Source organism: Gymnoscopelus microlampas (genome assembly GCF_963454915.1).
Source record: "Gymnoscopelus microlampas genome assembly, chromosome: 12".
NCBI classification, from domain to species: domain Eukaryota; kingdom Metazoa; phylum Chordata; class Actinopteri; order Myctophiformes; family Myctophidae; genus Gymnoscopelus; species Gymnoscopelus microlampas.
The window spans coordinates 47,593,331-47,620,515 of record NC_139949.1 but is presented as its reverse complement, the minus strand read 5'-3'; the positions used below and the strand labels follow the sequence as shown (position 1 = coordinate 47,620,515).

The window sequence follows — 27,185 nt, the reverse complement described above, 5'->3', positions numbered from 1 at the left end:
ATGAAGCAAGTGAATAAACACTTTAATAACTGGAGACCTAGTAGTGTCAAGAATAACAATACTATTTGTAGAAGGTAAAGACAAAATGGCCTTAGCCCAACTCTCTCCAGAATCTTGAGATTATGGGATTTATGTATTATGGAAGAGATCATGCTTAACTTAAGTTTACAAAAGGAACAATGGTCTAAAGTGAATAAGGTGAGAGTAGCCAATCTGTTTTTAATGTTCTGCCTCAGTTCAAGCAGCATGGAGCGTACAGTAAGACCATTTCTCTGGGCGTAAATTGTAACTGTTCACAAGTAGGCATGGGAGATCATATTTGATCACATAACCAGCCTTCATTTGACCTCTGTGAGGAGAGTGATCTAAGTAGGGCTGCTAGATTATTTACTACTGTATTTTAATTATTTTTAAAAAGGATATATTTTGAAGCATTACATTTCACAATAATGCCCATTGTGTTTAGTTCAAATCTAGCCAAGATGATGGAAAGAGAGCCTTTGTTCAACAAGAACTAAACCAATTCTCTCTCTCTCACACATATATATATATATATATATATATATATATATATATATATATATATATATGAGTCTTAAGGATAAAAAGGGTAATCAAATGTACATCTCAATTGCATTTCAAAGTTAAATGTAATGGGATGAGCTGCAAGTCAAACATGGTTCTTTCAGTAAGAAAACAGACATCCTACAGTATAGGCTATGACTCTCTCTCTCTCCCTCCCTCTCCAATACTGTATATATATACAGTATAGTAGACTGCTATAGTATAATGATTATACTATATTCATAGTATAATGATTATACTATAGCCACTGCAATACAACACACTGATGTAACGAGGGTTACATTAATAGTGGAATGACTGGAATAAACAAAGACGCAACAAAACAATGTATATATTATTACTGCTGCGGCTGCTATTAACTACTGGTTGTTTATGATCACATTTATAACAAGCAAGCAGATATAAGAGTAATACGATTTATGTTCCATCTAAAAAGATAAACGGATGAAACACAACATTGATTTGTTCATCTTAAATGTTATAAACAGATGAAACACATCATGAATGAGTTGATCTTTACCTGCTGTGTTTCAGTGGTTGAGCTGCTAACAAACGTCCTGCTGCTGCTTAACGACGACACTGTTTAGAAACGATGTTTACTTTTCTTTGTATTTTAAAATGTCAACAACAGTCAGGACGCATAGAGTTGTCAGGACGACGTCGCCATGTTGTTGTTCTAACAAACTTCCTCTTATTATTCTTCTGTGGATTTTAGCGGCAGCTTGCATCCATTGTGTTGCATTACTGCCACCTGCTGGAGTTATTTAACTGCTACAGATTCCCATATCATAATTATTCCCAACAGTCTTGGTGCGTTTTAACAGCGGGCGATACTGGGCGACATCGTCCAAAAAGATAAAGAAAATCCATCTTTCATCGCCCCCCCGCCCACTTCGCCCGATCGCCGGCTCTCATAGACTTTCATTATCTTTTGGGCGATGTTGCCCGGCATCGCCCGAGAGTTGCCCGCAGTTAAAACGCACCGTACAATTCAGACATCAGAACGTTTCTGGTGTTAAGCTTAGAAGACTTTTCTAGGAGAAAAGGTTGGCAGTCAAAAAATACTTTTTACTTTATAATTGTACTTACTTTCTGGTAAAACAGCTTTTCCGCGATAACTTTCTACAGCCTGGATGAAGCATAGAGGTATAATAATGGGATGAAGGGATGGGATGAAAATACTACCTACTTCCTGTGCACGTTTGTTACGGTCCACATGCTAACGTGATGACGTCATGATGAAATTAAAGGGGTATACCACTCATTTTCAACATTGAACTACTACGTCATGTATATACTTATTTTGAACTCTATGTTTAATACCTTAGACTGAGAGCTATTCAACTCAAATCAACTTTATTTATAGAGCACATTTACAATAACCAAAGTGCTGTACAAGTCAGATTAAAAACAAGAAGAAACTCAATCAGGAGCAGCTGGTCAGCGACCTCAGCTCAGGGCCCTGGCTGGGCTGTATGGCTTTATGAGATCAGAGAGATACTGGGGGGCCAGCCCATTTTGGGCGTTATAAACAAACAGTAAAATCTTAAAATCAATTCTCAATTTGACGGGTCGCCAGTGGAGTGAGGCGAGGACCGGGGTGATATGATCGTGCTTCCTTTTGCCAGTAAGGAGGTGCGCGGCAGCCTTCTGTACGAGCTGTAGACGTCTAAGGGCCGACTGGTCGATGCCTACATAAGAGTGATTTGCAATAATCGAGCCTGGATGAAATAAGAGCCATTGCGTGGAAATAAGAAAAAAGCACCCCCCCCCCCCCTTCTGGGAAGTGGCAACCCATCAGAAAAAAATGTTCCACAAGTAGATTTTTTATTATCTACAAGTAGGCCTACTATATGTCTTGTGAAACATGATATACAATATGCCATTATAAACTACTAAAAGTAGCACTGTTTCAGCTGGCAGTGAGATTCCCCATTCTAAGCAGCCTAGAGGGCAGGCCAAAGAGTAGGCCTACTATACATAAGGCCAGGGATAGTCTGTGGTATGTGGTCCGTGGAATGATGAAGGTCCAGAAGGACCGATAGGTCAATGTCAATGCTTGAATAAAATGTATGTTGCTGAGCAAGATCGAGCAGTGTGCAGGATTTTTGTTCATGAAAATTCCTTCACGATTAGTTTAAGTTCCTGTCCAATGCACCTGCATCTGAACTAAGTGGATGTGCAAATATTTCCTTTGCATCAGGCATGGTATGAAATCTGTGCATGCAGTGCAGTGGTTCTCAAAATTGATGTATCAGTTCAACCACTTTAAACCCCATTTTATACTTCAGCTTCTCTGCGTGCCACATTGCAAAATGCGTTGTGAGCTTGTAGATCTGCTATTTTCTCATGGGGGTCCCTGTCCGACACAAATCCTTTCAGATGGGGGTCCGTGGCCAAATACATTTCAATTTGGGGGTCCTTGAGAGGTTGCAGGTAGGCTGCATGGGGTTATTAGGTGTCTAAGAATAGGACATGATGAGCTCTGTGCAGGGAATTAATTTAGGGGTGCAACAGCTAATTGAACTAATTGATTGAATTAGTGAAATAATTGATTAATAATTGATCCCTATTTTGGGCATGTCATTACAAGTTACATCGATCAATCAAATCAAAATAGTGAAAGTTGCAGATTTACAAGCTCACAACTGAGCCTAGAGATCATCTTGTAGATCGGCTATTTTCAAACTTTTAGCATGACACCGTTGTGTGACAATATAAAATAGGGTTTATCGATATATATATATATATATATTTAATAAACATAGCAAGCTTCTCAATTATTCGATGAAGCAAAAAAGAAACCAATAGAATATTCGCTAAATAATCGTTGCACACCAAATGTATGAGATTTGAGGCACATTTAAACACGGCAAAGTACACCCTGTATATACCTTAACACACACCCGCCAAATGTACACACCTTCCATTTGAATGGGCCTATCCCTCTTAAATACATGCAAACATTCATTCTCATACAACCTGGATATATGCACGTCATTGAAAGAGGGAACACTTAAAACATGTACTCAGGTCCAAGGGACACTTTTATTTTGAAATGTATATTCCAAAAATAGCTGTCAACTCAAAGTCACTATATTTTAGCATATAAATGAATGCAAACCATACATATCAAAAACACCAAAAGCCACCCCCCTCTCTTCTTTTTGTTTTTAATCTCCAGTCCGGGTCTTTGTCTTAATACAAATAGCTAAATCAACATGAAGTTGACATTTTTCTGTAAAGGAAAGGGTAATATATTAGCAGAATCGGCTTTGTTTGTGTTAATGTATGTGCTAAACAATTGACTTGAGAGAAGAGACTATTTTTAGATTATCAATTGCTAATCAATGGCAATGGTGCAACGGAGCAAGATATCTAGCCAAATGGACTAGTTAGGCTACATCATGACAAGGTAACAACACAACCAAAACCCATACCACCCGTCATTGCACTTGAACCCTATACTTGGTTGACCGGAGTCCCTGCCAAATAGTGAGTGTGTTGTTTTTGCATAGGCTTTAATTTGCTACACTAATAAGTAGAAGTAAAAAGTATAGACAATTGGAAATACTCCAGTAAAGTGAAAGTACCTATAAATTTTACTTAAGTACATTTCTTGAGTAAATGTACTTAGTTACTTTACACCACTGCAGGTGGGTCATCACTTGCTTTCTCTGGGGCATGTCTCAAAGTGGTCCAGGACTTGATTACACTTTGAATAAAGGTTTGAAGACATTTACAACTGCCATCTGGGTTCTTTGCTTTGTAAATGATGAACGCATTGAACAGACAGATCTGAAAAAGATAGACTGCAAATTTGTTGGTCAACGTATCTGACTTAGTGACAAATGGATAGACACTGAGGTTTTCGTCCAGTCTGCCAACTCCATACATGTTCTGGATGTACTCTAAAACACAAACTGGCTTCTCTTGTGGCACTTTCTCTCTGTGGCCTTTCTGCTTCACCAGAACAGTTTGCGTCTCATCATTGTGGAGTGTTGAGACCATTCTCACAATGCGTTTGCCCCGCCATGCCAGTACCATCATCGTGTCATTGTGACGCATCACTCTTTCTCCAATTTTCAGGCCAGAGTTTGTCACCTCTCTAATGGCAGGTGGTTCACCTCTATTCTTCTTTAGGGTACCGCAGGCATGTGTTTGAAGACCAAGAAGAAGTTGACACATTTGTACAGAATTGCAGTAGTTGTCTGTGTACAACCTGTAACCGTGACCTGCAAGGTCATCGAGCAGAGAAACAAAAGTGGAAGGATATTCTCCACAATATTCTCCACAATATGGCTTCATATTGAAGCAGTACCCCGTCTCCGAGTCACACAGAATGTACGATTTGATGCCATAGTCGGTCGGTTTTTGTGCATTGTACACGATGAAAGCTAGGCGCCCTCGCCTGTCACCTGGGTGCGGTAGCCTGAAAGCTGGGTGCCCTCGCCACAGAAATACCCCTTCATCAACACTGACGTTTTCACTGGGTAGAAACATGTCTCGGAATTTGGTGAGTAGGTAGTCCAAGACTGGGCGGATTTCGTACAGCAAGTCATCATCATCATCATCAACTGAGTCAGTGTCACTGAATTGCAGAAACTTCCAAATAATCTGAAACCTATTCAGAGACATGGTTTTACTGAAGTACGGGGTAGAGTAATAAATATCAGTAGACCAATACATTTTAAGCTCAGGCTTGCACGTAACACCAGTGAGAAACAGCAGGCCGAAGAAGTTCTTTAGTTCTACAACTGTGACATCTTTCCATGCATGTGTTTTGCCATGTGGATGCTGACTCTCTTCAGCTCTAATGCTCTGCTCTGCATACAGGTTAGTCTGAACACATATGGTCTGGAGCAGCTCATCCGACATGAATAACTCCAGAAAGTCAACAGGTTGATCCGACAGAAGATTAGCAGCATCGTTGCGAGGCCCTGGAACGGCAGTGAAGGGGATGTCCTTTGGCTGCCAGTTTGTGTCGTGCCAAACAGGAGGATCTGCAGCTGGACCGTCATTACGGGGCATGTCACCGCCTGTAAATTATAGAAATGCGTAGTTACTGTACCATAAAATACTTTTTTTTTTTTAATTTGTGCATTTCGCAAATGCTCTTATCTAGACTTACAGTAAACACATACATCAAATGCAGAGATAGTTAGCCTACTGCATCTACTGTCATAGTAAATTCATAGGCTACATCGTCATCATAATCAAATACATCCCATGCATAGATAGATACAGAATAAATAAATACATCATTTCATCTTATCAGTATTGTACATAATGGGAAAACCAGGAATGGAAAGTTGCTTGGATGGTCAGTGGAAATAATGGTGCAGATAGTGGGTGTCCCCACACGTGTGTGTGTGTGTGTGTGTGTGTGTGTGTGTGTGTGTGTGTGTGTGTGTGTGTGTGTGTGTGTGTGTGTGTGTGTGTGTGTGTGTGTGACACTGAAATGTGGTTAGCTCTGTTTTCTACTTTATGCGTCCTTGGCAGTGAAGTGTTGGATTTGAAAGGACGCATATATGAGTCCTTGGCAGGCAATGTGTTAACTGTTGATAGTGCAGATAGCAACTGTATTGTACATGTGTCTGGGACAATTAACATCTTGTAGCTAGAAAAGGGGAAGAAAGAGAGAGACACTGAAACTTACTACGGTCTGGCTGGTCTTCGGGTTCCTCCTGTTCCATCGAAACGGGTCTGTCTGGGTCTGGAGACGCCATCTGCACCTGCGGTCTGGACACCTTAGAGTCTGGATTGAAACAATTAAAATCCCAGAGGAGTTTAGGATTAATTAAGAAGAGAAACACCTCTTCTAGTAACTTGTTTGGTTGGTTAATCACTTGTCAACTGGGTAAATGTTTTTTTTTTTTTTTTTGCACAGTCAAATATTATTTGGAAAATATAATTAATTTGAAGTCTACCTCACCGATCCTTATTCACACTTGTATAGTAAACAACTTGCTTCTAAAACAGCGTGTGTTATCGTAAAAACAAATAAAATAGTAATTAATGTGCAGCACGTAAAAAAAATGGGGGAAAAAACAGATCAGCACAGTGTTGATGCATCACTGACAGGTTTGTGGAATTGGAACGACACGTTTATGTAGCAAAAGTCTGAAAATGGACTGTCATACAATTGTGACCATGAGATGCAATGCAAATAGTGCTGCAGTGGACGTTGTCTTCTGTTTAAGCTGGTTCTGAAAGTCTTGAGAATCTGAACAGCTGAGTTATCCATGTGTCTTCTTCACCTTACTATGTTCTTGATGATGGTGCACATTATGCACTGGGGGTGTGCACGCATGACACAATATAGTTCCTGTCTCGTTATGGCAGCATTAGTAATAGTGACACTCCATAGACACTTTCTAAAGAATGACTTATTAGCAAATTGCATGTCATAGGACTTCCCCCCTTCTTACTGTGGATTACATCTTTTACTTTGAACTGGAATATAATGGGATGGGCAAGTACAACATGGTTCTTGCAGTTTTATCCTTCCGTTTGTTAAGTTGCCTACAGTGCGTCTGGTTTAGGAAACCGACTATATCTCTATACAGTGTACTGTATATAGTTATTGACAATGTTGTCCGTGTTCTTTAGTTCCTTTAATGCTGGTGTAAAATTGTGATGTGGCAATGAACTTTAGTATAATACACACCATTATATAATTTTAAAAGCAAAACATGAGAAACCCTTTGTCAATTATAATAACAGCAGAAAGGTTGAGTTTTACATGGATGGTCATTCTAGGCCCGACACTGACATAGCCTGGCTCCAGACCTTGAAATCGTCAGGTTAGGCCTGACACACTGTAGTGAGACAAATTATCATGACGAATGTTTAGTTGGTAAGGATTCAATGTCTGGTGCATGAAGACGTGGAGCTCTAACTTGACTTTACAATCACATTACTGTGGACAGAGTAAAGATCCTACTGGTTTACAAGATACGTTTGCACCTCATTGCTTATTTAGAGAATAATGATTAACCACGGGAATGGAATATAACATTGATGTAACTATATGGTTACATGGATAATAGTGACATAATTAAGAACATGAACAAAAAAAAGTTTGCTGCTGTTAAGAGATGGTTGTTTATAACGTTCACAGTAAGCTAGCCTAGCTAAGGGCATAGCCATGGATACACGACGCTCGTCCGTCATGAACGTCATGGCACAACTTCAACCTGGTGTTTGCACTTTCTCCTTTTTTGTCCCGTACATCTATATAAAACGTTCAGATTTAAACTATGAAGTGCTTACCCCATGGCCACGGATGTTACAATTGTGTACGGCCGCTCAGAAGTAGCCGTGTATACCGTATTGTTCGACAAAAAACATTTTAATTCGATCAGTGGCCACTTTCTTTGAATTTTCTCCATTCTTTCAACTTCACGACCCCATCGGTTGGGAGGTGTATTGCACCCTAAAACATTATAACTCTATGAGAAAATGGCCGCCGATCGGATTAAAATACATTTTATTTAACAATACGTAAGATACGGGTACTTATACCCACCCGAAGTGAATTGTAACATCTGTGGCCATAGGGTAAGCACTTTATATTTGAAATCTGAACGTTTATGCAGATGTACGGGCTTTAAATGGAGAACGTGCAAACATACGGTGTAAGTTTCGTCATGACTGTCATGTCATGTCATGTCATGATGTGGACAGTCGTGTTTCAGGGCTAGCTAAGGGCTAGCGCTGGTCCATAGCCTTAGAAGGAGTTAAGGCTATGGACCAGAGCTAGCTAAGAGCAATACTATACTATTTATGTTCCATCAAAGACAAATTGATGAAACACAACATCATTTATGTATTCATTTTAAATGATTAATGATGAAAAACAAAACATGAATTCGTTTAGCCGCAAGCTAACTTAGATGCTATCAATGCTAGGTTGCAAGTCCATTCAGGAAACAGAACATTCCCATCTGATTGTATTTAAACGACGATAAACTCACAACTATTGCATCTGTATTGATATCTTGGATGGTCCTCTTTGTCGCTGTAAATCCTTGTTCCACCGACACGTTATTATGAGCAACTCTCTATGTTCTTCTTCCGACGACGATGAGTTTTTCTAGACATTTCCTCTGAGGTGGAAACACTGAGCTGTGTTCCGTGAGCAGAAATAACGGAGCAGAAATAAGACTTCCGGTTGACGATCTCTTCAGAATAAGAGTATCCTCTATAGTAAAAAGAAACCATTGAAAATCATTGAAAAACGGTTCATTTGCACATTAAAACTATAAATTAAGCATTTAAACGAAGCTATATAACACATATTATGTTTCTGTGTAACAACAACGTTTTTTAAAACATTAAAACATTATCTAAATGGATAAATGCTGTTCAAAGGACTGCATAGCCTATACAAATTGGACACTGGACCGGAGACGGCTGGCGATGCCAGCACTTGTGACATACACACGCGTTCAAGGAGACCCCCTCTACACTGCCACACTCTCCGCTAAGCGGGAGAGGTGTAAAAAAAAGTGTGGCGGGCCGTCCAGTGAGGTCAGAGGTCAGAAAAGTGCCCTTTTCTGACATTTTCAGACAATAGTGGACACTGGACCGGAGACGGCTGGCGATGCCAGCACTTGTGACATACACACGCGTTCAGGGAGAGCCCCTCTACAACGCCACACTCTCCGCTAAGCGGGATTACATCTTTTACTTTGAACTGGAATATAATGGGATGGGCAAGTACAACATGGTTCTTGCAGTTTTATCCTTCCGTTTGTTAAGTTGCCTACAGTGCGTCTGGTTTAGGAAACCGACTATATCTCTATACAGTGTACTGTATATAGTTATTGACAATGTTGTCCGTGTTCTTTAGTTCCTTTAATGCTGGTGTAAAATTGTGATGTGGCAATGAACTTTAGTATAATACACACCATTATATAATTTTAAAAGCAAAACATGAGAAACCCTTTGTCAATTATAATAACAGCAGAAAGGTTGAGTTTTACATGGATGGTCATTCTAGGCCCGACACTGACATAGCCTGGCTCCAGACCTTGAAATCGTCAGGTTAGGCCTGACACACTGTAGTGAGACAAATTATCATGACGAATGTTTAGTTGGTAAGGATTCAATGTCTGGTGCATGAAGACGTGGAGCTCTAACTTGACTTTACAATCACATTACTGTGGACAGAGTAAAGATCCTACTGGTTTACAAGATACGTTTGCACCTCATTGCTTATTTAGAGAATAATGATTAACCACGGGAATGGTGTAAAAAAAAGTGTGGCGGGCCGTCCAGTGAGGTCAGAGGTCAGAAAAGTGCCCTTTTCTGACATTTTCAGACAATAGTGGACACTGGACCGGAGACGGCTGGCGATGCCAGCACTTGTGACATACACACGCGTTCAGGGAGAGCCCCTCTACAACGCCACACTCTCCGCTAAGCGGGAGAGGTGTAAAAAAAAGTGTGGCGGACCGTCCAGTGAGGTCAGAGGTCAGAAAAGTGTTCAGACAATAGTGGACACTGGACTAAAAGTGCCGCTGGGTGCATTGGACGGCCTGCCACTTTTTTGTGTGGGCAAATATTGGACATTGCAAGCCCCATTTTTTTAATATTTTTTTGTACTTTAATTTTATTTCTGTTATCTGTTATTGTATTTCTACTTCATTACATCAGTATTGTTAATTAAAAAGACCTATTTTGTTTGGTTAGAAACAGGTCCCAACATTTCACTGCTTGTACTTGTATCGAGTAAGTGACAAATAAATCCCTCTTGATTCTTGTTCAGATTAGTTCCAGAGTTCTCTTTGAAAATGTCACACATTTTGAAATGGATCCACTTCCATTGCCTGATTAATATTAAGCTGGTACGCATGATGTAATAGACATGCCACTAAAAGTATGCACTTAAAAGTTTATTTTCATTCATTATTTATATTATTCTTTATAATTGTGAAAATAAACAATGTGGGGGTTCTGTTATAGTCACTTACAAAACGTTATGCACTATTTTAATGTTAAATGATAGTGTTGTTTACTGGAGTCAATCCGGGTTTGTGTCAAATATACTGCAGTTCTCCCATTTAAATCAGGTCAAAACATGGTACAAGACAAATCTAGTAAATACTAGTTCATCAGTGGACATTAATTCACTTGCTCCTAAATAATTTGGAAAATTAACACTGTGTTAAATTGTGACTGTAGCCTGAATAGATCAGAGGTCAATTGTAAGCAACAACAGAGACTGCCAAAAGACACTTTTCTGACCTCTGACCTCACTGGACGGTCTGCCACACTTTTATCTACACGTCTCCGGCTTAGCTGAGAGTGTGGCGTTGTAGGGGAGGTGTCCCCGCACTTGTGCGTATGTCACAAGTGTTGGCATCCCCAGCCGTCTCCGGTCCAGTGTCCACTATTGGCTGAAAACTGCACTTTTCGGGCCTCTGACCTCACTGGACGGTCCGCCACTTTTCCAAATACACCTCTCCCGCTTAGCGGAGAGTGTGGCGGTGTAGAGGGGGTCTCCCCGAATGCGTGCGTACCTCAGAAGTGCTGGCACCAAGAACCGTCTCCTGTCCAGTGTCCACTATTGTCTGAAAACGGCACTTTTCGGGCTTCTGACCTCACTGGACGGTCCGCCACACTTTTTTCTACCTCTCCCGCTTAGCGGAGAGTGTGGCGTTGTAGAGGGGGTCTCCGTGAACGTGTGCGTATGTCACAAGTGCTGGCATCGCCAGCCGTCTCCGGTCCAGTGTCCACTATTGTCTGAAAATGGCAGAAAACGGCACTTCTCTGACCTCTGACCTCACTGGACGGTCCGCCACACTTTTTTCTACACCTCTCCCGCTTAGCGGAGAGTGTGGCGTTGTAGAGGGGGTCTCCCCGAACGCGTGCGTATGTTACAAGTGTTGGCATCCCCAGCCGTCTCCGGTCCAGTGTCCACTATTGTCTGAAAAGTGAAAACGGCAGAAAATGGCACTTTTCTGAACTCTGACCTCACTGGACGGTCCGCCACACTTTTTTTTACACCTCTCCCGCTTAGCGGAGAGTGTGGCAGTGTAGAGGGGGTCTCCCCGAACGCGTGCGTATGTCACAAGTGCTGGCATCCCCAGCCATCTCCGGTCCAGTGTCCACTATTGTCTGAAAATGGCAGAAAAGGGCACTTTTCTGACCTCTGACCTCACTGGACGGTCCGCCACACTTTTTTCTACACCACTCCCGCTTAGCGGAGAGTGTGGTGTTGTAGAGGGGGTCTCCCCGAACGCGTGCATATGTCACAAGTGCTGGCATCCCCAGCCGTCTCCGGTCCAGTGTCCACTATTGTCTGAAAATGGCAGAAACGGCACTTCTCTGACCTCTGACCTCACTGGACGGTCCGCCACACTTTTTTCTACACCTCTCCCGCTTAGCGGAGAGTGTGGCGGTGTAGAGGGGGTCTCCCTGAACATGTGCGTATGTCACAAGTGTTGGCATCCACAGCCGTCTCCGGTCCAGTGTCCAATTTGTAAAGGCTATGCACTGAAAATGGCCCTTTTCTGACCTCTGACCTCACTGGACGGCCCGCCACTTTTCAAAATACACCTCTCATGCTTAGCGAAGAGTGTGGCGTGGTAGAGGGGGTCTCCCTGAACGTGTGCATATCTTACAAGTGCCACGGCAAAGAGCCGTCTCCTGTCCAGTGTCCACTATTGTCTGAGAACGGCACTTTTCTTACCTCTGGCCGCACTGGATGGCCTGCCACTTTTTTTTTTTTTTACAAATTATCTCACAATGTTCACCAACATTCTGTACTGGTCTGTATCAATTTTCTATCAAGTTCAGGGGCGCTCAGTTATGGAACTGTTCTCACAAACGCACGCACGCACGAACGCACGCACGCACGCACGCACGCACGCACGCACGCACGCACGCACGCACGCACGCACGCACACACACACACACACACACACACACACATACACATTTTTTATAAATTATTGTGATTACATTCTTATTTGTTTTGTATTTTAGTTTTTAAATAGTTGAGATCAGCATTATAAACCCCCCATGCTTAATTTTTTAAAATCTCACCTGCACTATCTACTATTATTATTTGTAGCATATTTTGTTGTTGCTTTTATCATTGTTTATTTGCATCTGCAATAAACAATATTATATCATGATAATTTTCCAGAGTGACCTGGTCTAGAGGCAGCATTATTACAACAATGGACAAACAATACAAAAACAATAAATACATATGTAACAAACATAATATATATATTATATCCAGTTAAAGTTCAAAACAGGATCAGAAACTGTGCTAAATGTGGGGATCAATAGCCAGTTTAAATCAGGAACAACCTAGCACCATTTAAAAAGACACACATCATAAATGTATGTTTTAAATACATTTATCTCTTTAAAAAAATACTTAGAAGTGTTCTAGTATGCGCCATTTAAAAGACATACATCCTAAATTTATTTTTAAAATAGATTTGTCTCTTTTAAAAAACATTACAAATTTGTGATCTTATTTTGAAGGCAACCGGAAACCTTATTTCTGCTAGCTCGAAAACCGGATGTCCTATTTCTGCTTACGGAACGGAGCTGAAACACTGTTATATTATACCTCTATGCTGTGGCCTGATAAATCCCTCCCTCCAGATATAAATGCAAATGAGATTTCCGGAAGGGGGAGGGGGGCGTTACCCATAGAGTTATGGATTTACCAGGCTAGAAAGGTGATGCGAGGTTACTCTGGTCTAGACCATACAGTCTATGGTCTAGAGTAGACCAGGGGTCTTCAACGTTTTCAGAGAATTCAGACTAAGGACCCCCAGCCCCCCTAGCTGAGAGAGAGATGAAGCAGGGACCCCCTCTATATTGTATAAAATTGTGTTGCAGATTTATTATTATTTTTCCTTTTTTTTTTACTTGGTCTGCTCTTTTCCCCCCTCTACACCTATAACTCTTTGCCAAAAATGGCAGATCTACTATCTGCCATTTTTGGCTTAAGTTCTCCTCAGAAATGGGATGCTAGTGGTTAATGTAAAAAAATATATCACACAAAGATTTGGTGCCCCCCCCCCTGCCCTGTAGAAACTCTGAGGACCCCCTGTTGAAGACCCCTGGTCTTCTAGACGACAATTGGAGTATTACTGCTCCCCACTGTTGCTCTCGGGTACTGCCCATTGTTTATATGTACATTAACAGCACTATGTGCAGCTTCAATTTTATAGTATTCCAGTTGCAATTTTGTCTGCCAATTCTTTTGTGTCATCACTTCCAATTTCACTTGTTTAACCCTGTATCCTTGAAGTTCTCTCTCCTGATTGGATATCATTTGATCGTCATTTGCTGACCTGTAAATGCATTTTCTGTTGTCAAAAGAGATTACTATCAGAATATAGAGCCATTCAAAACTTTTTAACAAAAACATAATCAACTACTGCAGCTTTAGCATAAAATGTCCAAATTGATGTAAATATCTCATTATTTCTAAATGCAGACTATGATTTTATACTACATAACAGCTTGGATTCCAGGGTAAAATGATCAGTAAAACCATTGAAATAGCAATAGCTAAAAAATAGCAGATCTACATGCTCACAACACGTCACAACGAGACATGTTGTGAGCTTGTATATCTGCTATATTTGGCAAAGAGATTTGGTGTGGACAAAAAAGTGGTACACGTACAGAACCAACTCAGGTCCAGTTTTCTAAGTTTAAAAGTTGTTAAGCACCTGCAGCTTATGCAAAATAATCTCCAGGAATTCAAGGCAAGGATGTGTAATCGATAGAAAATAAGTAATTTTTTTGGGTGAACTACTCCTTTAAAACTGTCCCAGGTGTTTACATTTCTGTTTTGTCTCCATTAGTCTCTCTCTCTCTCTTCTATTTTCTCTGAGCTGTGGTTCCTAACCATGCCATGCCTATAATTGGTCCTCACTAATACTCATGATAAAATCGTACAATCTTTTTCTACTTGGTCTGTGTCTCATAGGAGGGCTGTGGACAGTCCAGAAACCTGTCTACCAGTGACATCATCGTTAGGCAGGATCTTTTTTTCCAACAAGATTTCACATTTTTTATCTAGATTTTTATTAACACGAGAACAATGGCTTCTTTTATTGCATTGCAACTTTCCAGGAATAGAAAGCCTGCAGTTTCTATTAGCTTGGATTCCCCATTGATGTCACTGGTAGACGGGACTCCTGTCCACAGCCCTCCTCTGAGACACAGACCGAGTAGATTTTTTTTTACCATTTTATCATGAGTATTAGTGAGGACCTATTATATGAAGATAGGTTGAAAAGCGATGAAGTCATCCTTTAAGTGAGTACCTAACTCACTGTAACTCATGTTGAAACTGTTTACAACAGAAAGGTTTCTCTCTAGTGTGTGGATACGCTTGTGTGTGTTTAGACTACTTGACCTATTGAATGACTCGTCACACTGTGTGCAGTACTGTCTCAGTCCAGTGTGGAGACGCTGGTGCCTTTTCAAATTACCCAACTGAGTGAAAGTCTTGTTGCATTGTTTACAGAAGTGGGTTTTGTTTAATGGGAAGGTCAGCCGACGTGGGAACCCATCAGAAAAAAATGCAAATAAAAATGTTCAGCCAATAGATTTTTTATTATCTACAAGTACTATACGTCTTGTTAAACGTGATATACAATATGCCATTATAAACTACTACAAGTATCACTGTTTCAGCTGGCAGTGAGATTCCCCATTCTAGTGAATGAAGCAGCCTAGAGGGCAGGCCAAAGAGTTGTACGCCTACTATACATAAGGGACAGTCTGTGGTATGTGGTCCGTGGAATGATGAAGGTCCAGAGGGACCGATAGGTCAATGTCAATGCTTGAATACAATGTATGTTGCGGAGCAAGATCGAGCAGCTTGCAGGATTTTTGTTCATGAAAATTCCTTCACGATTAGTTTGTTAAGTTGCTGTCTAATGCACCTGCATCTGAACTAAGTGGATGTGCAAATATTTAAAATAGTGAAAGTTGCAGATTTACAAGCTCACAACTGAGCCTATAGATCATCTTGTAGATCCGCTATTTTCAAACTTTTTGCATGACACCGTTGTGTGACAATATAAAATAGGCTTTATCGATTAATTTAAATATATAGCAAGCTTCTCAATTATTCTATGAATCAAAAAAGAAACCAATAGAATATTCGCTAAATAATCGTTGCAGTCAAAAAGATTTGAGGCAAATTTAAACACGGCAAAGTGCACCCTTTATACACCTTAACACACACCCGCCAAATGTACACACCTTCCATTTGAGTGGGCCTATCCCTCTTAAATACATGCAAACATTCATTCTCATACAACCTGGAATCTATATGCACATCATTGAATAAGGGAACACTTAAAACATGTACTCAGGTCCAAGGGACACTTTTATTTAGAAATGTATATTCCAAAAATAGCTGTCAAAGTCACTGTATTTTAGCATATACATGAATGCAAACAATACATATCAAAAGCACCAAAAGCCCCCCACCCCCCTCTTCTTTTTGTTTTTAAACTCCAGTCCGGGTCTTTGTTTTAATACAAATAGCTAAATCAACACAAAGTTGACATTTTTCTGTAAAAGAAAAGGGTAATATATTAGCAGAATCTGCTTTGTTTGTGTTAATTTATGTGCTAAACAATTGACTTGAGAGCTGTTTCACCATACAATGCAAGTCAAAGAAGAGACTATTTTTAGATTATCAATTGCTAATCAATGGCAATGGTGCAACGGAGCAAGATATCTAGCCAAATGGACTAGTTAGGCTACATCATGACAAGGTAACAACACAACCAAAGCACATACCACCCGTCATTGCACTTGAACCCTATACTTGGTTGACCAGAGTCCCTGCCAAATAGTGAGTGTGTTGTAATGTTTAGTGCTTTGCATAGGCTTTAATTTGCTACACCAATAATGTAATATGACTTAATAGTCGCTAGCAGGCTGAGGAACTAATTTATATCTGCAAAGTAACTAAAGTTTTCAAATAATTGTAGTGGAGTACAAGTACAATATTTGCCTCTGAGACGTAGTGGAGTAGAAGTAAAAGTATAGACAATTCAAAATACTCCAGTAAAGTGAAAGTACCCACAAATTTTACTTAAGTACAGTACTTGAGTAAATGTACTTAGTTACTTTACACCACTGCAGGTGGGTCATCACTTGCCTTCTCTGGGGCATGTCTCAAAGTGGTCCAGGACTTGATTACACTTTGAATGAAAGTTTGAAGATATTTACAACTGCCGTCTGGGTTCTTTGCTTTGTAAATGATGAACGCATTAAACAGACAGATCTGAAAAAGATAGACTGCAAATTTGTTGGTCAACGTATCTGACTTAGTGAGAAAGGGATAGAAACTGAGGTTTTCACTGAGGTTTTCGTTCAGTTTGTCAGCTCCATTCATGTTCTGGCAGTAGTCAGCAACACAAACTGGCTTCTCTTGTGGCATTTTCTCTCTGTGGCGTTTCTGCGTCACCAGAACAGTTTGCATCTCATCCTTGTGGAGTGTTGAGACCATTCTCACAATGCGTTCGCCCCGCCATGCCAGTACCATCACCGAGTCATTGTGACGCATCACTCTTTCTCCAATTTTCAGGCCGGAGTTTGTCACCTCTCTAATGGCTGGTGGTTCACCTCTATTCTTGATTATGGTACCGCAGGCATGTGTTTGAAGACCAAGAAGAAGTTGACACGTTTGTACAGTATTGTAGTAGTTGTCTGTGTACAACCTGTAGCCGTGACCTGCAAGGTCAGCGAGCAGAGAAACAACAGTGGAAGGATATTCTCCAAAATATTCTCCACAATATGGCTTCATATTGAAGCAGTACCCCGTCTCCGAGTCACACAGAATGTACGATTTGATGCCATAGTCGGTCGGTTTTTGTGGATCGTACACCGTGAAAGCTAGGCGGCGGCCATCTCGCCACAGAAGTATCCCTTCATCAATGCTGACGTTTTGACTGGGTAGAAACATGTCTCGGAATTTGGCGAGTAGGTAGTCCAAGACTGGGCGGATTTCGTACAAGTCATCATCATCGTCATCATCATCATCAACTGAGTCATTGTCACTGAATTGCAGAAACTTCCAAATAATCTGAAACCTATTCAGAGACATGGTTTTACCGAAGTACGGGGTAGCGTACAGAACATCAGTAGACCAATACAGTTCAAGGTTAGGCTTGCGCATAACACCAGTGAGAAACAACAGGCCGAAGAAGTTCTTTAGTTCTACAACTGTGACATCTTTCCATGCATGTGTTTTGCCATGTGGATGCCGACTCTCTTCAGCTCTAATGCTCTGCTCTGCATACAGGTTAGTCTGAACACATATGGTCTGGAGCAGCTCATCCGACATGAATAGCTCCAGAAAGTCAACAGGTTGATCCGACTGAAGATTAGCAGCATCGTTGCGAGGCCCTGGAACGGCAGTGAAGGGGATGTCCTTTGGCTGCCAGTTCGTGTCGTGCCAAACAGGAGGATCTGCAGCTGGACCGCCATTACGGGGCCTGTCACCACCTGTAAATTATAGAAATGCGTAGTTACCATAAAATACTTTTCTTATCTAGAGTCAGAGTGACTTACAATAAGCACATACATCAAATGCAGAGATAGTTAGCCTACTGCATCTACTGTCATAGTAAATTCATAGGCTACATCGTCATCATAATCAAATACATCCCATGCATAGATAGATACAGAATAAATAAATACATCATTTCATCTTATCAGTACTGTATATAATGGGAAAACCAGGAATGGAAAGTTGCTTGGATGGTCAGTGGAAATAATGGTGCAGATAGGGAGTGTCCCCACACTAGAGTGTGTGTGTGTGTGTGTGTGTGTGTGACACTGAAATGTGGTTATCTCTGTTTTCTACTTTCCAAAAGTGAGTGTGTTCACACAGACCCCTCCCTCTATAATAATCTTATCTCTACAATTTACTCTATAACTAATCTAATCTATAACTAATCTAATCTATAACTCTCAATAACACTAAATTAACTCTCTGTAACTATCACTCGCTCGATCTCTCAACATGTCTCTCGTCTCTTGTTTTGTCACGATGATTTGCTCGCGGTTTACTCTGATCACGTGATTTTCCGGGTTCCCTTTGATCTGGAAGTCCTGTATAAACGCACTGGTTGCGGCATCTATCGTAAACCACTGAAAAGACTAAAAGACGGATATGCGTCTTTGGCGGTGAAGTGTTGGATTTGAAAGGACACATATATGAGTCCTTGGCAGGCAATGTGTTAACTGTTGATAGTGCAGATAGCAACTGTAACTGTATTGTACATGTGTCTGGGACAATTAACAACTTGAAGCTAGAAAAAGGGAAGAGAGAGAGACACACTGAAACTTACTACGGTCTGGCTGGTCTTCAGGTTCCTCCTGTTTCATCGAAGCGGGTCTGGCTGGGTCTGGAGACGCCATCTGCACCTGCTGTCTGGACACCTTAGAATCTGGAATGAAACAATTAAAATCCCAGAGGAGTTTAGGATTAATTAAGAAGCTTATGCTTATGGCTGTCCATCGATTTCGATGATGACGTTGCTCCAAGAATGGGTTATTGTTGAGGGGGATTGCGGTTGTGCCATTGCATGTGACTATGCAGGCCAATGCGTGACCCGCATGGTTTGCCACATGTGGAAGGAGGAGTAACTTGTTTGGTTGGTTAATCACTCTAACTGGGTAAAATGTAGGTTTTTTTTTTGCTGCACAGTCAAATATTATTTAGAAAATATAATTAATTTGAAGTCTACCTCACCCATCCTTATTTTGACAACTTGCTTCTAAAACAACGGGTATAAAAAATATGGGGAAAAGAAAACAGATCAGCACAGTGCTGATGCATCACTGACAGGTTTGTGGAACTTGATCGACACGTTTATGTCGCAAAAGTCTGAAAATGGACTGTCATACAATTGTGACCATGAGATGCAATGCAAATAGTGCTGCAGTGGACGTTGTCTTCTGTTTAAGCTGGTTCTTTTGAGTTATCTATGTCTCTTCTTCACCTGATTATGTTTTTGATGATGGTGCACATTATGCACTGAGGGTGTGCACGCATGACACAATATAGTTCCTGTCTAGTTATGGCAACATTAGTAATAGTGACACTCCATAGGCAGTTTATAAAGAATGACTTATTAGCAAATGAATTGCATTTCAAAGGACTTTTTCCCCCTTCCTTACTGTGGATTACATATTTTACTTTGAACTGGAATATAATGGGATGAGCAAGTACAACATGGTTCTTGCAGTTGTATCCTTCAGTTTGTTAAGTACAGTGTGTCTGGTTTAGGAAACAGACTATATCGCTCTACAGTAGCCTATACTGTATAGTTGTTGCCAATGTTGTCCGTGTTCTTGTGCAAGATATAATCTTGCAAAAAACTACTTCACACCTTCCTTTAATGCTGGTGTAAAATTGTGATGTGGCAATGAACTTTAGTATAAACGCTATTATATAATTTTCATAACAAAACATGAGAAAACCTTTGTCAATTATAATAACAGCAGAAATGCGTTACATGGATGGTCAGTCTAGGCCTGAGCCTGACATAGCCTGGCTCCAGCCCCTGAAATCGCTAGCCTCGCACAAAATGAAAATTCAGTTGTCAGGCTAGGCCTAACAAGTACTGCGCCAAAAATGAGTACGATACATACCGCACACTCTACAGGAAAATAGGGCTTGTGAGAACGCCTCTCCTACTGCACAAATGCACAAAAGATGTCTTTTATATTGTGTTTTTAGTAACAGTGTCCTGTTACTAACTGCGTTGCATAACATATACATCAAGGCCCGCCTATTTACCTTTCAAGCAGGCGTGATTCAGCCAGTGAAGACAGTCGGGGGCGGGGTTTTCCAACCGGTTCCGTACGTTCCCAAATCACGCAGGCCTGACACACTGTAGTGAGACAAATCAGCATGACAAATGTTTAGTTGGTAAGGATTCAATGTCTGGTGCATGAAGACATGGAGCTCCAACTTCACGTGACAATCACATTAACATTACTGTGGACAGAGTAAAGATCCTACTGGTTTACAAGATACGTTTGCACCTCATTGCTTATTTAGAGAATGATTAACCACGGGGATGTAATACAACATTGATGTAACTATATGTCACATGGATAATAGTGACATAAGAACATGAACAACTAGACGCGTCGCAATTCTGGGAAATTGCAAAGTGTGGTTGCGCCGACGCCGGTCGCGGGTCTCGGCCGCCGGGACTCGAGGCATACGCCGGGAGGGATACGCCGGGAGGAATACCGTCGAAGGCCGTGCGACGTGCCATTCGAATCGGGTGCCGATCTGATCCTGCCTTCTTCGTGATACGTGTTTTGATTTTAGGAAATAGGCCCCTCCCACTAAATAAATAGGCCCCTCCCACAAATGTAAGGGGCCAATCATATTGTCACGTCACTCCTGATATCGCTTTTATTACATTTTGAGAGGATTGTTCCCCCCAAAAATCATGTTTTTGCATCAAACGGTAACGTTTCGTGCATTTGTGGCGCCCCCTATGGGTCAAAGTGGAAATGCTTTTGGGAATTCGTTGAGTAAACCACCCTCGACATGTGATTTAAATTTGGGATTGACCGGACGTTTCGTTCGTGATTTCTGGCATTTTTGGTAAAACAGGGCCCTCCCACTAACTTTGGTAGCCATTTACGGATGAACGGTAAAGACTATCAAAATGCCGTTTGGATATGTTTACCACATGGGCCAAGAGATCATGTGTACCGATTTTTGAGAAAATATGTGGGAGGAGGAGCTAAAAGTGTGTTTTACAGAAAATTCAAAATGGCGGAAAATTTGTCCTGGCGCAAATGGGCGTGGCCTACATGGGAAGTTGCGTCATGACCTAAGGAATCTAGGGGAAAATACATTTTGATTTTACCACCTACGGTTCAAGAGTTATAGGCCAAAATGTAAAGTGGGCTGTTATAGCGCCACCATGTGGCTGACTGGTGTGATTCTTGCTTAAATAATTTTGGAATAAACTATTAACCTCCCCTCCAAGGCTTGTAACTGTAGCCCTTATGGTTTCCGAGACAAAAATACTTGAATGGGAGTTTTTGCAATTCCCATTAAAGTGGATGGGGAAATTTAATGCACTAATAAAAAAAAATCTATCCAGACGCAAATGGGCGTGGCCTACATGGAAAGTTGCGCAATGACCCAAGGAATCTAGGGAATTCCTTGGGTTTATTAGATTTTTATTTTACGACCTACGGTTCAAGAGTTATAGGCCAAAAGGTAAAGTGGGCTGCTATAGCGCCACCATGAGGCCGAATGGTGTAATATTTGTTTCAATAATTTGGCAATAAAATATGAATCTCCCCTCCAAATCTGGTAACTCTAGCTCTTACGGTTTTTGATAAATAATACTTGAAGTTGAGTTTTCACCTTTCCATTAAAGTGGATGGGGAAATTTCCCATTCGGGCAACCACACTAATTATTTTTGTTTATAACATTCACAGTAAGCTAGTAGCTAATAGCCTGGTAAACCCTCCCTCCAGAAATCTCATTTCCATTTTCTGGAGGGAGGGTTTACCAGAAAGTAGCTAAGGGCATAGCCATGGATACACTACGCTCGTCCGTCATGAACGTCATAGCACAACTTCAACCTGGTGTTTGCACTGTCTCCCTTTTTGTCCCGTACATTTTTTATAAAACGTTAAAATTTAAACTATTAAGTACTTACCCCATGGCCAACAGATGTTACAATTATGTACGGCCACTCAGAAGTACCCGTATCTTCCGTATTGTTCAAATAAAAAGCATTTTATTTCGATCGGTGGCCATTTTCTTAGAATTCTCTCCATTTGCTTTCAACTACGCGACCCCATCGGTTGGGAGGTGTATTGCACCCTGATACATTATAACTCTATGAGAAAATGGCCGCCGATAGGATTAAAATGATTTTTATTGAACAATACGTTCAATACGGGGACTTATACCCACCCGAAGTGAATTGCAACATCCGTGGCCATGACGTAAACATTCTATATTTGAAATCTGAACGTTTATGTAGATGTACGGGACGGGCTTTAAATTGAGAAAGTGCAAAAACAAGCTGGAAGTTTCGTCATGACTGTCATGATATGGACAGTCATGTTTCAGGGCTAGGCTAGCTCGGCTTAGCTAGTCTAGCTAGCTAATAAAAATACCATTTATGTTCCGTCTTAAATGAGTCATCAAAGACATTTAAATGATTAATGATGAAAAACAACATGAATTCGTTTAGTCGCAAGCTAACTTAAATGCTATGAATGCTAGGTTGCAATACCCTCCCGCCCATTCAGGAAACGGAAACATTTGTATTTAAACGACGATAAACTCACCAAATATTGCATCTGTATGGATATCTTGGATGGTCCTCTTTGTCGCTGTAAATCCTTGTATCCTTGTTCTATGTTCTTCTTCCGACGACGATGAGATTGTCTAGACATTCCCTCCGAGATGGAAAGTGGAAACACTGCAGCCTGATAAACACCTCCCTCCGGATATAAATGCAAAACAGATTTCCGGAAGGGGTCGGGGGGCGTTACCCATAGAGTTATGGGTTTACCAGGCTAGAAAGGTGAATGGTGATGCGAGGTTACTCTAGTCTAGACCATACAGTCTATGGTCTAGACCAGGGGTCTTCAACGTTTTCAGAGAATTCAGACTAAGGACCCCCGGCCCCCCTAGCCGAGAGAAAGATGAAGCAGGGACCCCCTCTATATTGTATAAAATTGTGTTGCAGATTATTATTTTTTTACTTGGTCTGCTCTCCCCCCCCTCTCTCCTATAACTCTTTGCCAAACATAGCAGATCTACTATCTGCTATTTTTGGCTAAAGTTCTCCTCAGAAATGGGATGCTAGTGGTTAATGTAAAAAATATATCACACAAAGATTTGGTGGCCCCCCTGTAGTAACTCTGAGGACCCCCTGTTGAAGACCCCTGGTCTAGACGACAATTGGAGTATTGCTGCTCCTTGTTGCTCTCGGGTACTGCCCATTGTTTATATGTACATTAACAGCACTATGTGCAGCTTCAATGTTATAGTATTCCAGTTGCAATTTTGTCTGCCAATTCTTTTGTGTCATCACTTCCAATTTCACTTGTTTATCCCTGTATCCTTGAAGTGCTCTCTCCTGATTGGATATCATGATGTGATTTACAGACCTATAAATGCATTTTCTGTTGTCAAAAGAGGTGGGGAGACAGGGAGACCCCTATATGGCCGCAAGCAACTCTTAGATCCTATTTTGAATGTTTAATGCTGCTTCCTGCATTATGTGGAATTTCGAAACAGGTGGTACGCAGGACCATTGAGTGCTTCCAAACTCCCGAAATCACCTGCATGGAATTTATTGACAGAAAGTAGCTCATAACATGACAATGGTGGAGTTTTATGTAACAAAAACTTTGTAGATAGAGGATAATTCAAGCTTTCCATACAGCTGCAATGTTGGTGAGTTTTACATTGTTTAATACAATCAGATAGGACTTTTCTGTTTGGATGTATGGGCTGGATTTGTGTTGCAACTCTACATTCCAGATATTAAAAAGATCTAAGAGTTGCTTGCGGCTAGGAGACCCCCTGTTATGGAGCAAACACTCTATAGCAATGATTACTATCAGAATATAGAGCCATTCAAAACTTAAGGGTATTGCAACCTAACTTAACTTAAACAAAAACATATCACCTACTGCAGCTTTAAGCATATCATTTCCAAATTGATGTATATATCATTATTTCTAAATGCAGACTATGATTTTATATTCAGAATAACAGTTTGGATTTCAGGGTAAAAATCATCAATAAAACCATTGAAATAGCACCTTGCATTGGGCACATAACAGAACAGTAAGATTACATAAAATATAAAAACAAAAATTATAGAAAAACTGTTGAAAAACCATGTTATGAATAACACCAAAATAATTTGGCCAGACACAACAGACACCAGTCTTTTCTAAATTAAGCTCCATTTTTTTTTTTTTTTCATTTCATACGAAAGTAGAGAATCATAGATACAAATTAATCATACATTTTTGTTATATTTTAAGCCTTTTTTACTTAGTATTCAGTCAGTTCAGTAATGAAAACCAGTTTCTACTTTTAGCTAAGACAAAGACCCCTCTCTCCCCAAAAGATCTAGATTCATGAATTAATTTCTTCAAGGCTCCATTGCTGCAACTCCCTGTATCTGGTCACACGTCACAACTTGACATCTTGTGAGCTTGTATATCTGCTATTTTTGGCAAAGAGTTTTGGTGTGGACAAAAAAGTGGTACACGTACAGAACCAACTCAGGTCCAGTTTTCTACGTTTAAAGGGTTTAAGTTGCAGCTTATGCAAAATAATCTCCTTTCCCCACTTGGCCTTTATTGTCTATTACTGTTTTTAGCCCTTCGTTTATAATTCATTTGTGTAATGTTTTGCTAGTTTTGTCTTTTCTTATTCCTTAATATTTTCACCTTTTGTTTTCATAGTTTTGTATTGACCTATATAGCATTTTGGTTGACCACAGTCAATTTTAAAGGTTCTTTATCAATGCAGTTCGAGTTATGTTGAGAATAGTTTGTGAACCTAACATTATGGAAGGAATTGAGTCAAATAAAATAAAATAAAAGACACAAGAGAGACAGGGCTTTCAGAGTGATTCAGACTCTCTACTCAGAGACTTTAAAAGAGTAGTTCACCCCAAAAATGACTTATTTTCTATCAATTACACACCCCGTGAAGCCTTGAATTCATGGAGAGTTCTTTGTTTTTGTCGGATTGCTGAGCCAATAATTTGATGACCAGCGGAGACTCAATTGAGTCTCCTACTGTACTGACCAGCTACCCGGTCATTGAATTATTGGTTCAGGAATGTGACATTAAACAAAAAAATCTCCAGGAATTAAAGGCAAGGATGTGTAATTGATAGAAAATAAGTCATTTTTGGGGTGAGTTACTCCTTTAAAACTGTCCCAGGTGTTTATATTTCTGTTTTGTCTCCAGTGGTCTTGCTCTCTCTTCTATTTTCTCTGTGCTGTGGTTCCTAACCCCTGCTAATCTGCAGTGGATCATGTTTCTCCCCCTTGGTGTGAATATGCTGGTGTAGTTTTACTTAAGTGAGTACCTAACTCACTGTAACTCATGTTGAAACTTTTTACAACAGAAAGGTTTCTCTCTAGTGTGTGGATACGCTTGTGTGTGTTTAGACTACTTGACCTATTGAATGACTCGTCACACTGTGTGCAGTGGTACTGTCTCAGTCCAGTGTGGAGACGCTGGTGCCTTTTCAAATTACCCAACTGAGTGAAAGTCTTGTTGCATTGTTCACAGAAGTGGGTTTTGTTTAATGGGAAGGTCAGCCGACGTGCCTTTTGAGCGTGTCCTCGTTTGGGGATGGTTACAGACTTGACTTGCTGACAGGCTGATGAGGTGATCTGTCCATTCAACAGCATTTGGCAGTAGAGGTCAGTGTGTCTCCTCCTGATGTGTTTGTAGAGGAAGACCTGGGATGTGAGGGCATATGAACACTCAGAACAAGAGAAGACCGGGGTCTGGGCCCTCACACCTGAGAGAGAGAGAGAGAGAGAGACACACACAACACACGCACGCACGCACGCATGCACGCACGCACGCACAGATTAAAAATGGTGAGTACAGATACAACTTGAAAAGCTTCAATCAACAAACAAGTCCGTGTTTAGGGGAGCCCTATGGCTTCTCTGTTAATAATTATATTTTTATATACAGGGGTGCACGTAACTGGTGCGCATGCGCACCCAAAATAAATAATGCGCGACGTAATCAGACGACTTGAGGCGCTTACCAACAGCGTACCAACAGCTGGGAAAGGAATTTCCCAGCTTTTATTTTTTAGCAAAAATAAAAAATAAAAGCCTGGAGATCGAGGCTAGGAATTTACTTCCTGAAGCCACACTCACACATGCACGGTGATACACGCCCATACACAATACACACCCATGGGGAGGAGGCGGAGGTGGAGGGGACGCATGCTGCAGTGCACGTGATTGTGTGAGTGTTGCCTCAAATCCTGACACAGTCAGCCAATGCTTTGTCAATGCAAATGCGTGGATTCCTGGTCTTGCAGATTTTTTCCAAGAATCCACGCATTTGCATTGACAAAGCATTGGCAGATTCTGCCCCAGAGGTAAAATAAAAGTGCGGTGGGCCCTTATAGCTTAATATTTGTATTAGAATTAGTATTATGAGTAGGCCTGTTATAATAAGTAGTTTTAATACATTCCCATGTCTAACCAAACACATTTGCGAATGCACGCATACGCCTGCATTTCAATTGTAGGTATACAGATACCAAATAATACATTCTGAGGCTAGAATTAATCAATGCCACAGTATGTGCATGGACAAGTTCTAGTACACTTTAAGATAAGATCTTAATAAGATCATCTCATCAGGCAGTCCGTAAAATATTTTCATGTCCAATGAAAGAGGCCCAAATCCAGGTCTTTTGACATGTCACACTACAAGATGGAAAAGCTGCGGGAACGCGCACCGACGTTCATAATCAGGCTAAAATCAGGCTTAAAATTGTGTAGTGCGTACAGG

The 27,185-nt window shown here is 40.8% G+C and overlaps 3 protein-coding genes across 6 annotated transcripts in view; all 3 read right to left on the bottom strand.

Annotated features, from left to right (window-relative positions):
• LOC311057518 (uncharacterized protein) overlaps positions 1–27,185 on the bottom strand; it is a 135,899-nt gene that overhangs the window by 11,001 nt on the left and 97,713 nt on the right. The window contains exons 1-2 of one of the 4 annotated variants that reach the window (XM_084074481.1): positions 1,675–1,755; positions 1,106–1,164 (exon numbers count right to left, since the gene is read on the bottom strand). The exons of 2 other annotated variants lie outside the window; for them this stretch is intronic. The gene's annotated coding sequence lies outside the window, so the exon portion shown is untranslated. Of the gene's footprint in view, positions 1–1,105; positions 1,243–1,674; positions 1,756–27,185 lie in introns of those variants that run through there. One more of the 4 variants, XM_084074482.1, reaches the window with a different exon arrangement.
• On the bottom strand, positions 3,500–8,694 carry LOC311057523 (piggyBac transposable element-derived protein 4-like). The gene is made up of 3 exons (XM_084074490.1): positions 8,565–8,694; positions 6,245–6,343; positions 3,500–5,624 (listed from the first exon to the last, which is right to left on the bottom strand). The coding sequence occupies exons 2-3, from the start codon at positions 6,312–6,314 to the stop codon at positions 4,228–4,230; spliced, it is 1,467 nt and encodes a 488-aa protein (XP_083930616.1). The 5' UTR covers positions 6,315–6,343; positions 8,565–8,694; the 3' UTR covers positions 3,500–4,227.
• On the bottom strand, positions 16,090–23,084 carry LOC311057524 (piggyBac transposable element-derived protein 4-like). The gene is made up of 4 exons (XM_084074491.1): positions 22,949–23,084; positions 20,408–20,501; positions 18,954–19,052; positions 16,090–18,105 (listed from the first exon to the last, which is right to left on the bottom strand). Exons 3-4 carry the CDS (start codon positions 19,021–19,023, stop codon positions 16,727–16,729), a joined length of 1,449 nt encoding a protein of 482 aa, XP_083930617.1. The 5' UTR covers positions 19,024–19,052; positions 20,408–20,501; positions 22,949–23,084; the 3' UTR covers positions 16,090–16,726.

What these genes read in the sequence shown, in the direction of transcription:
- LOC311057523 (XM_084074490.1), bottom strand. Translation starts at nt 6,314, where the DNA reads ATGGCGTCTCCAGACCCAGACAGACCCGTTTCGATGGAACAGGAGGAA. An exon ending in CGAAGACCAGCCAGACCGTA is followed by an intron (nt 5,625 to 6,244) that starts GTAAGTTTCAGT and finishes TATAATTTACAG; the next exon opens with GCGGTGACATGCCCCGTAAT.
- LOC311057524 (XM_084074491.1), bottom strand. Translation starts at nt 19,023, where the DNA reads ATGGCGTCTCCAGACCCAGCCAGACCCGCTTCGATGAAACAGGAGGAA. An exon ending in TGAAGACCAGCCAGACCGTA is followed by an intron (nt 18,106 to 18,953) that starts GTAAGTTTCAGT and finishes TATAATTTACAG; the next exon opens with GTGGTGACAGGCCCCGTAAT.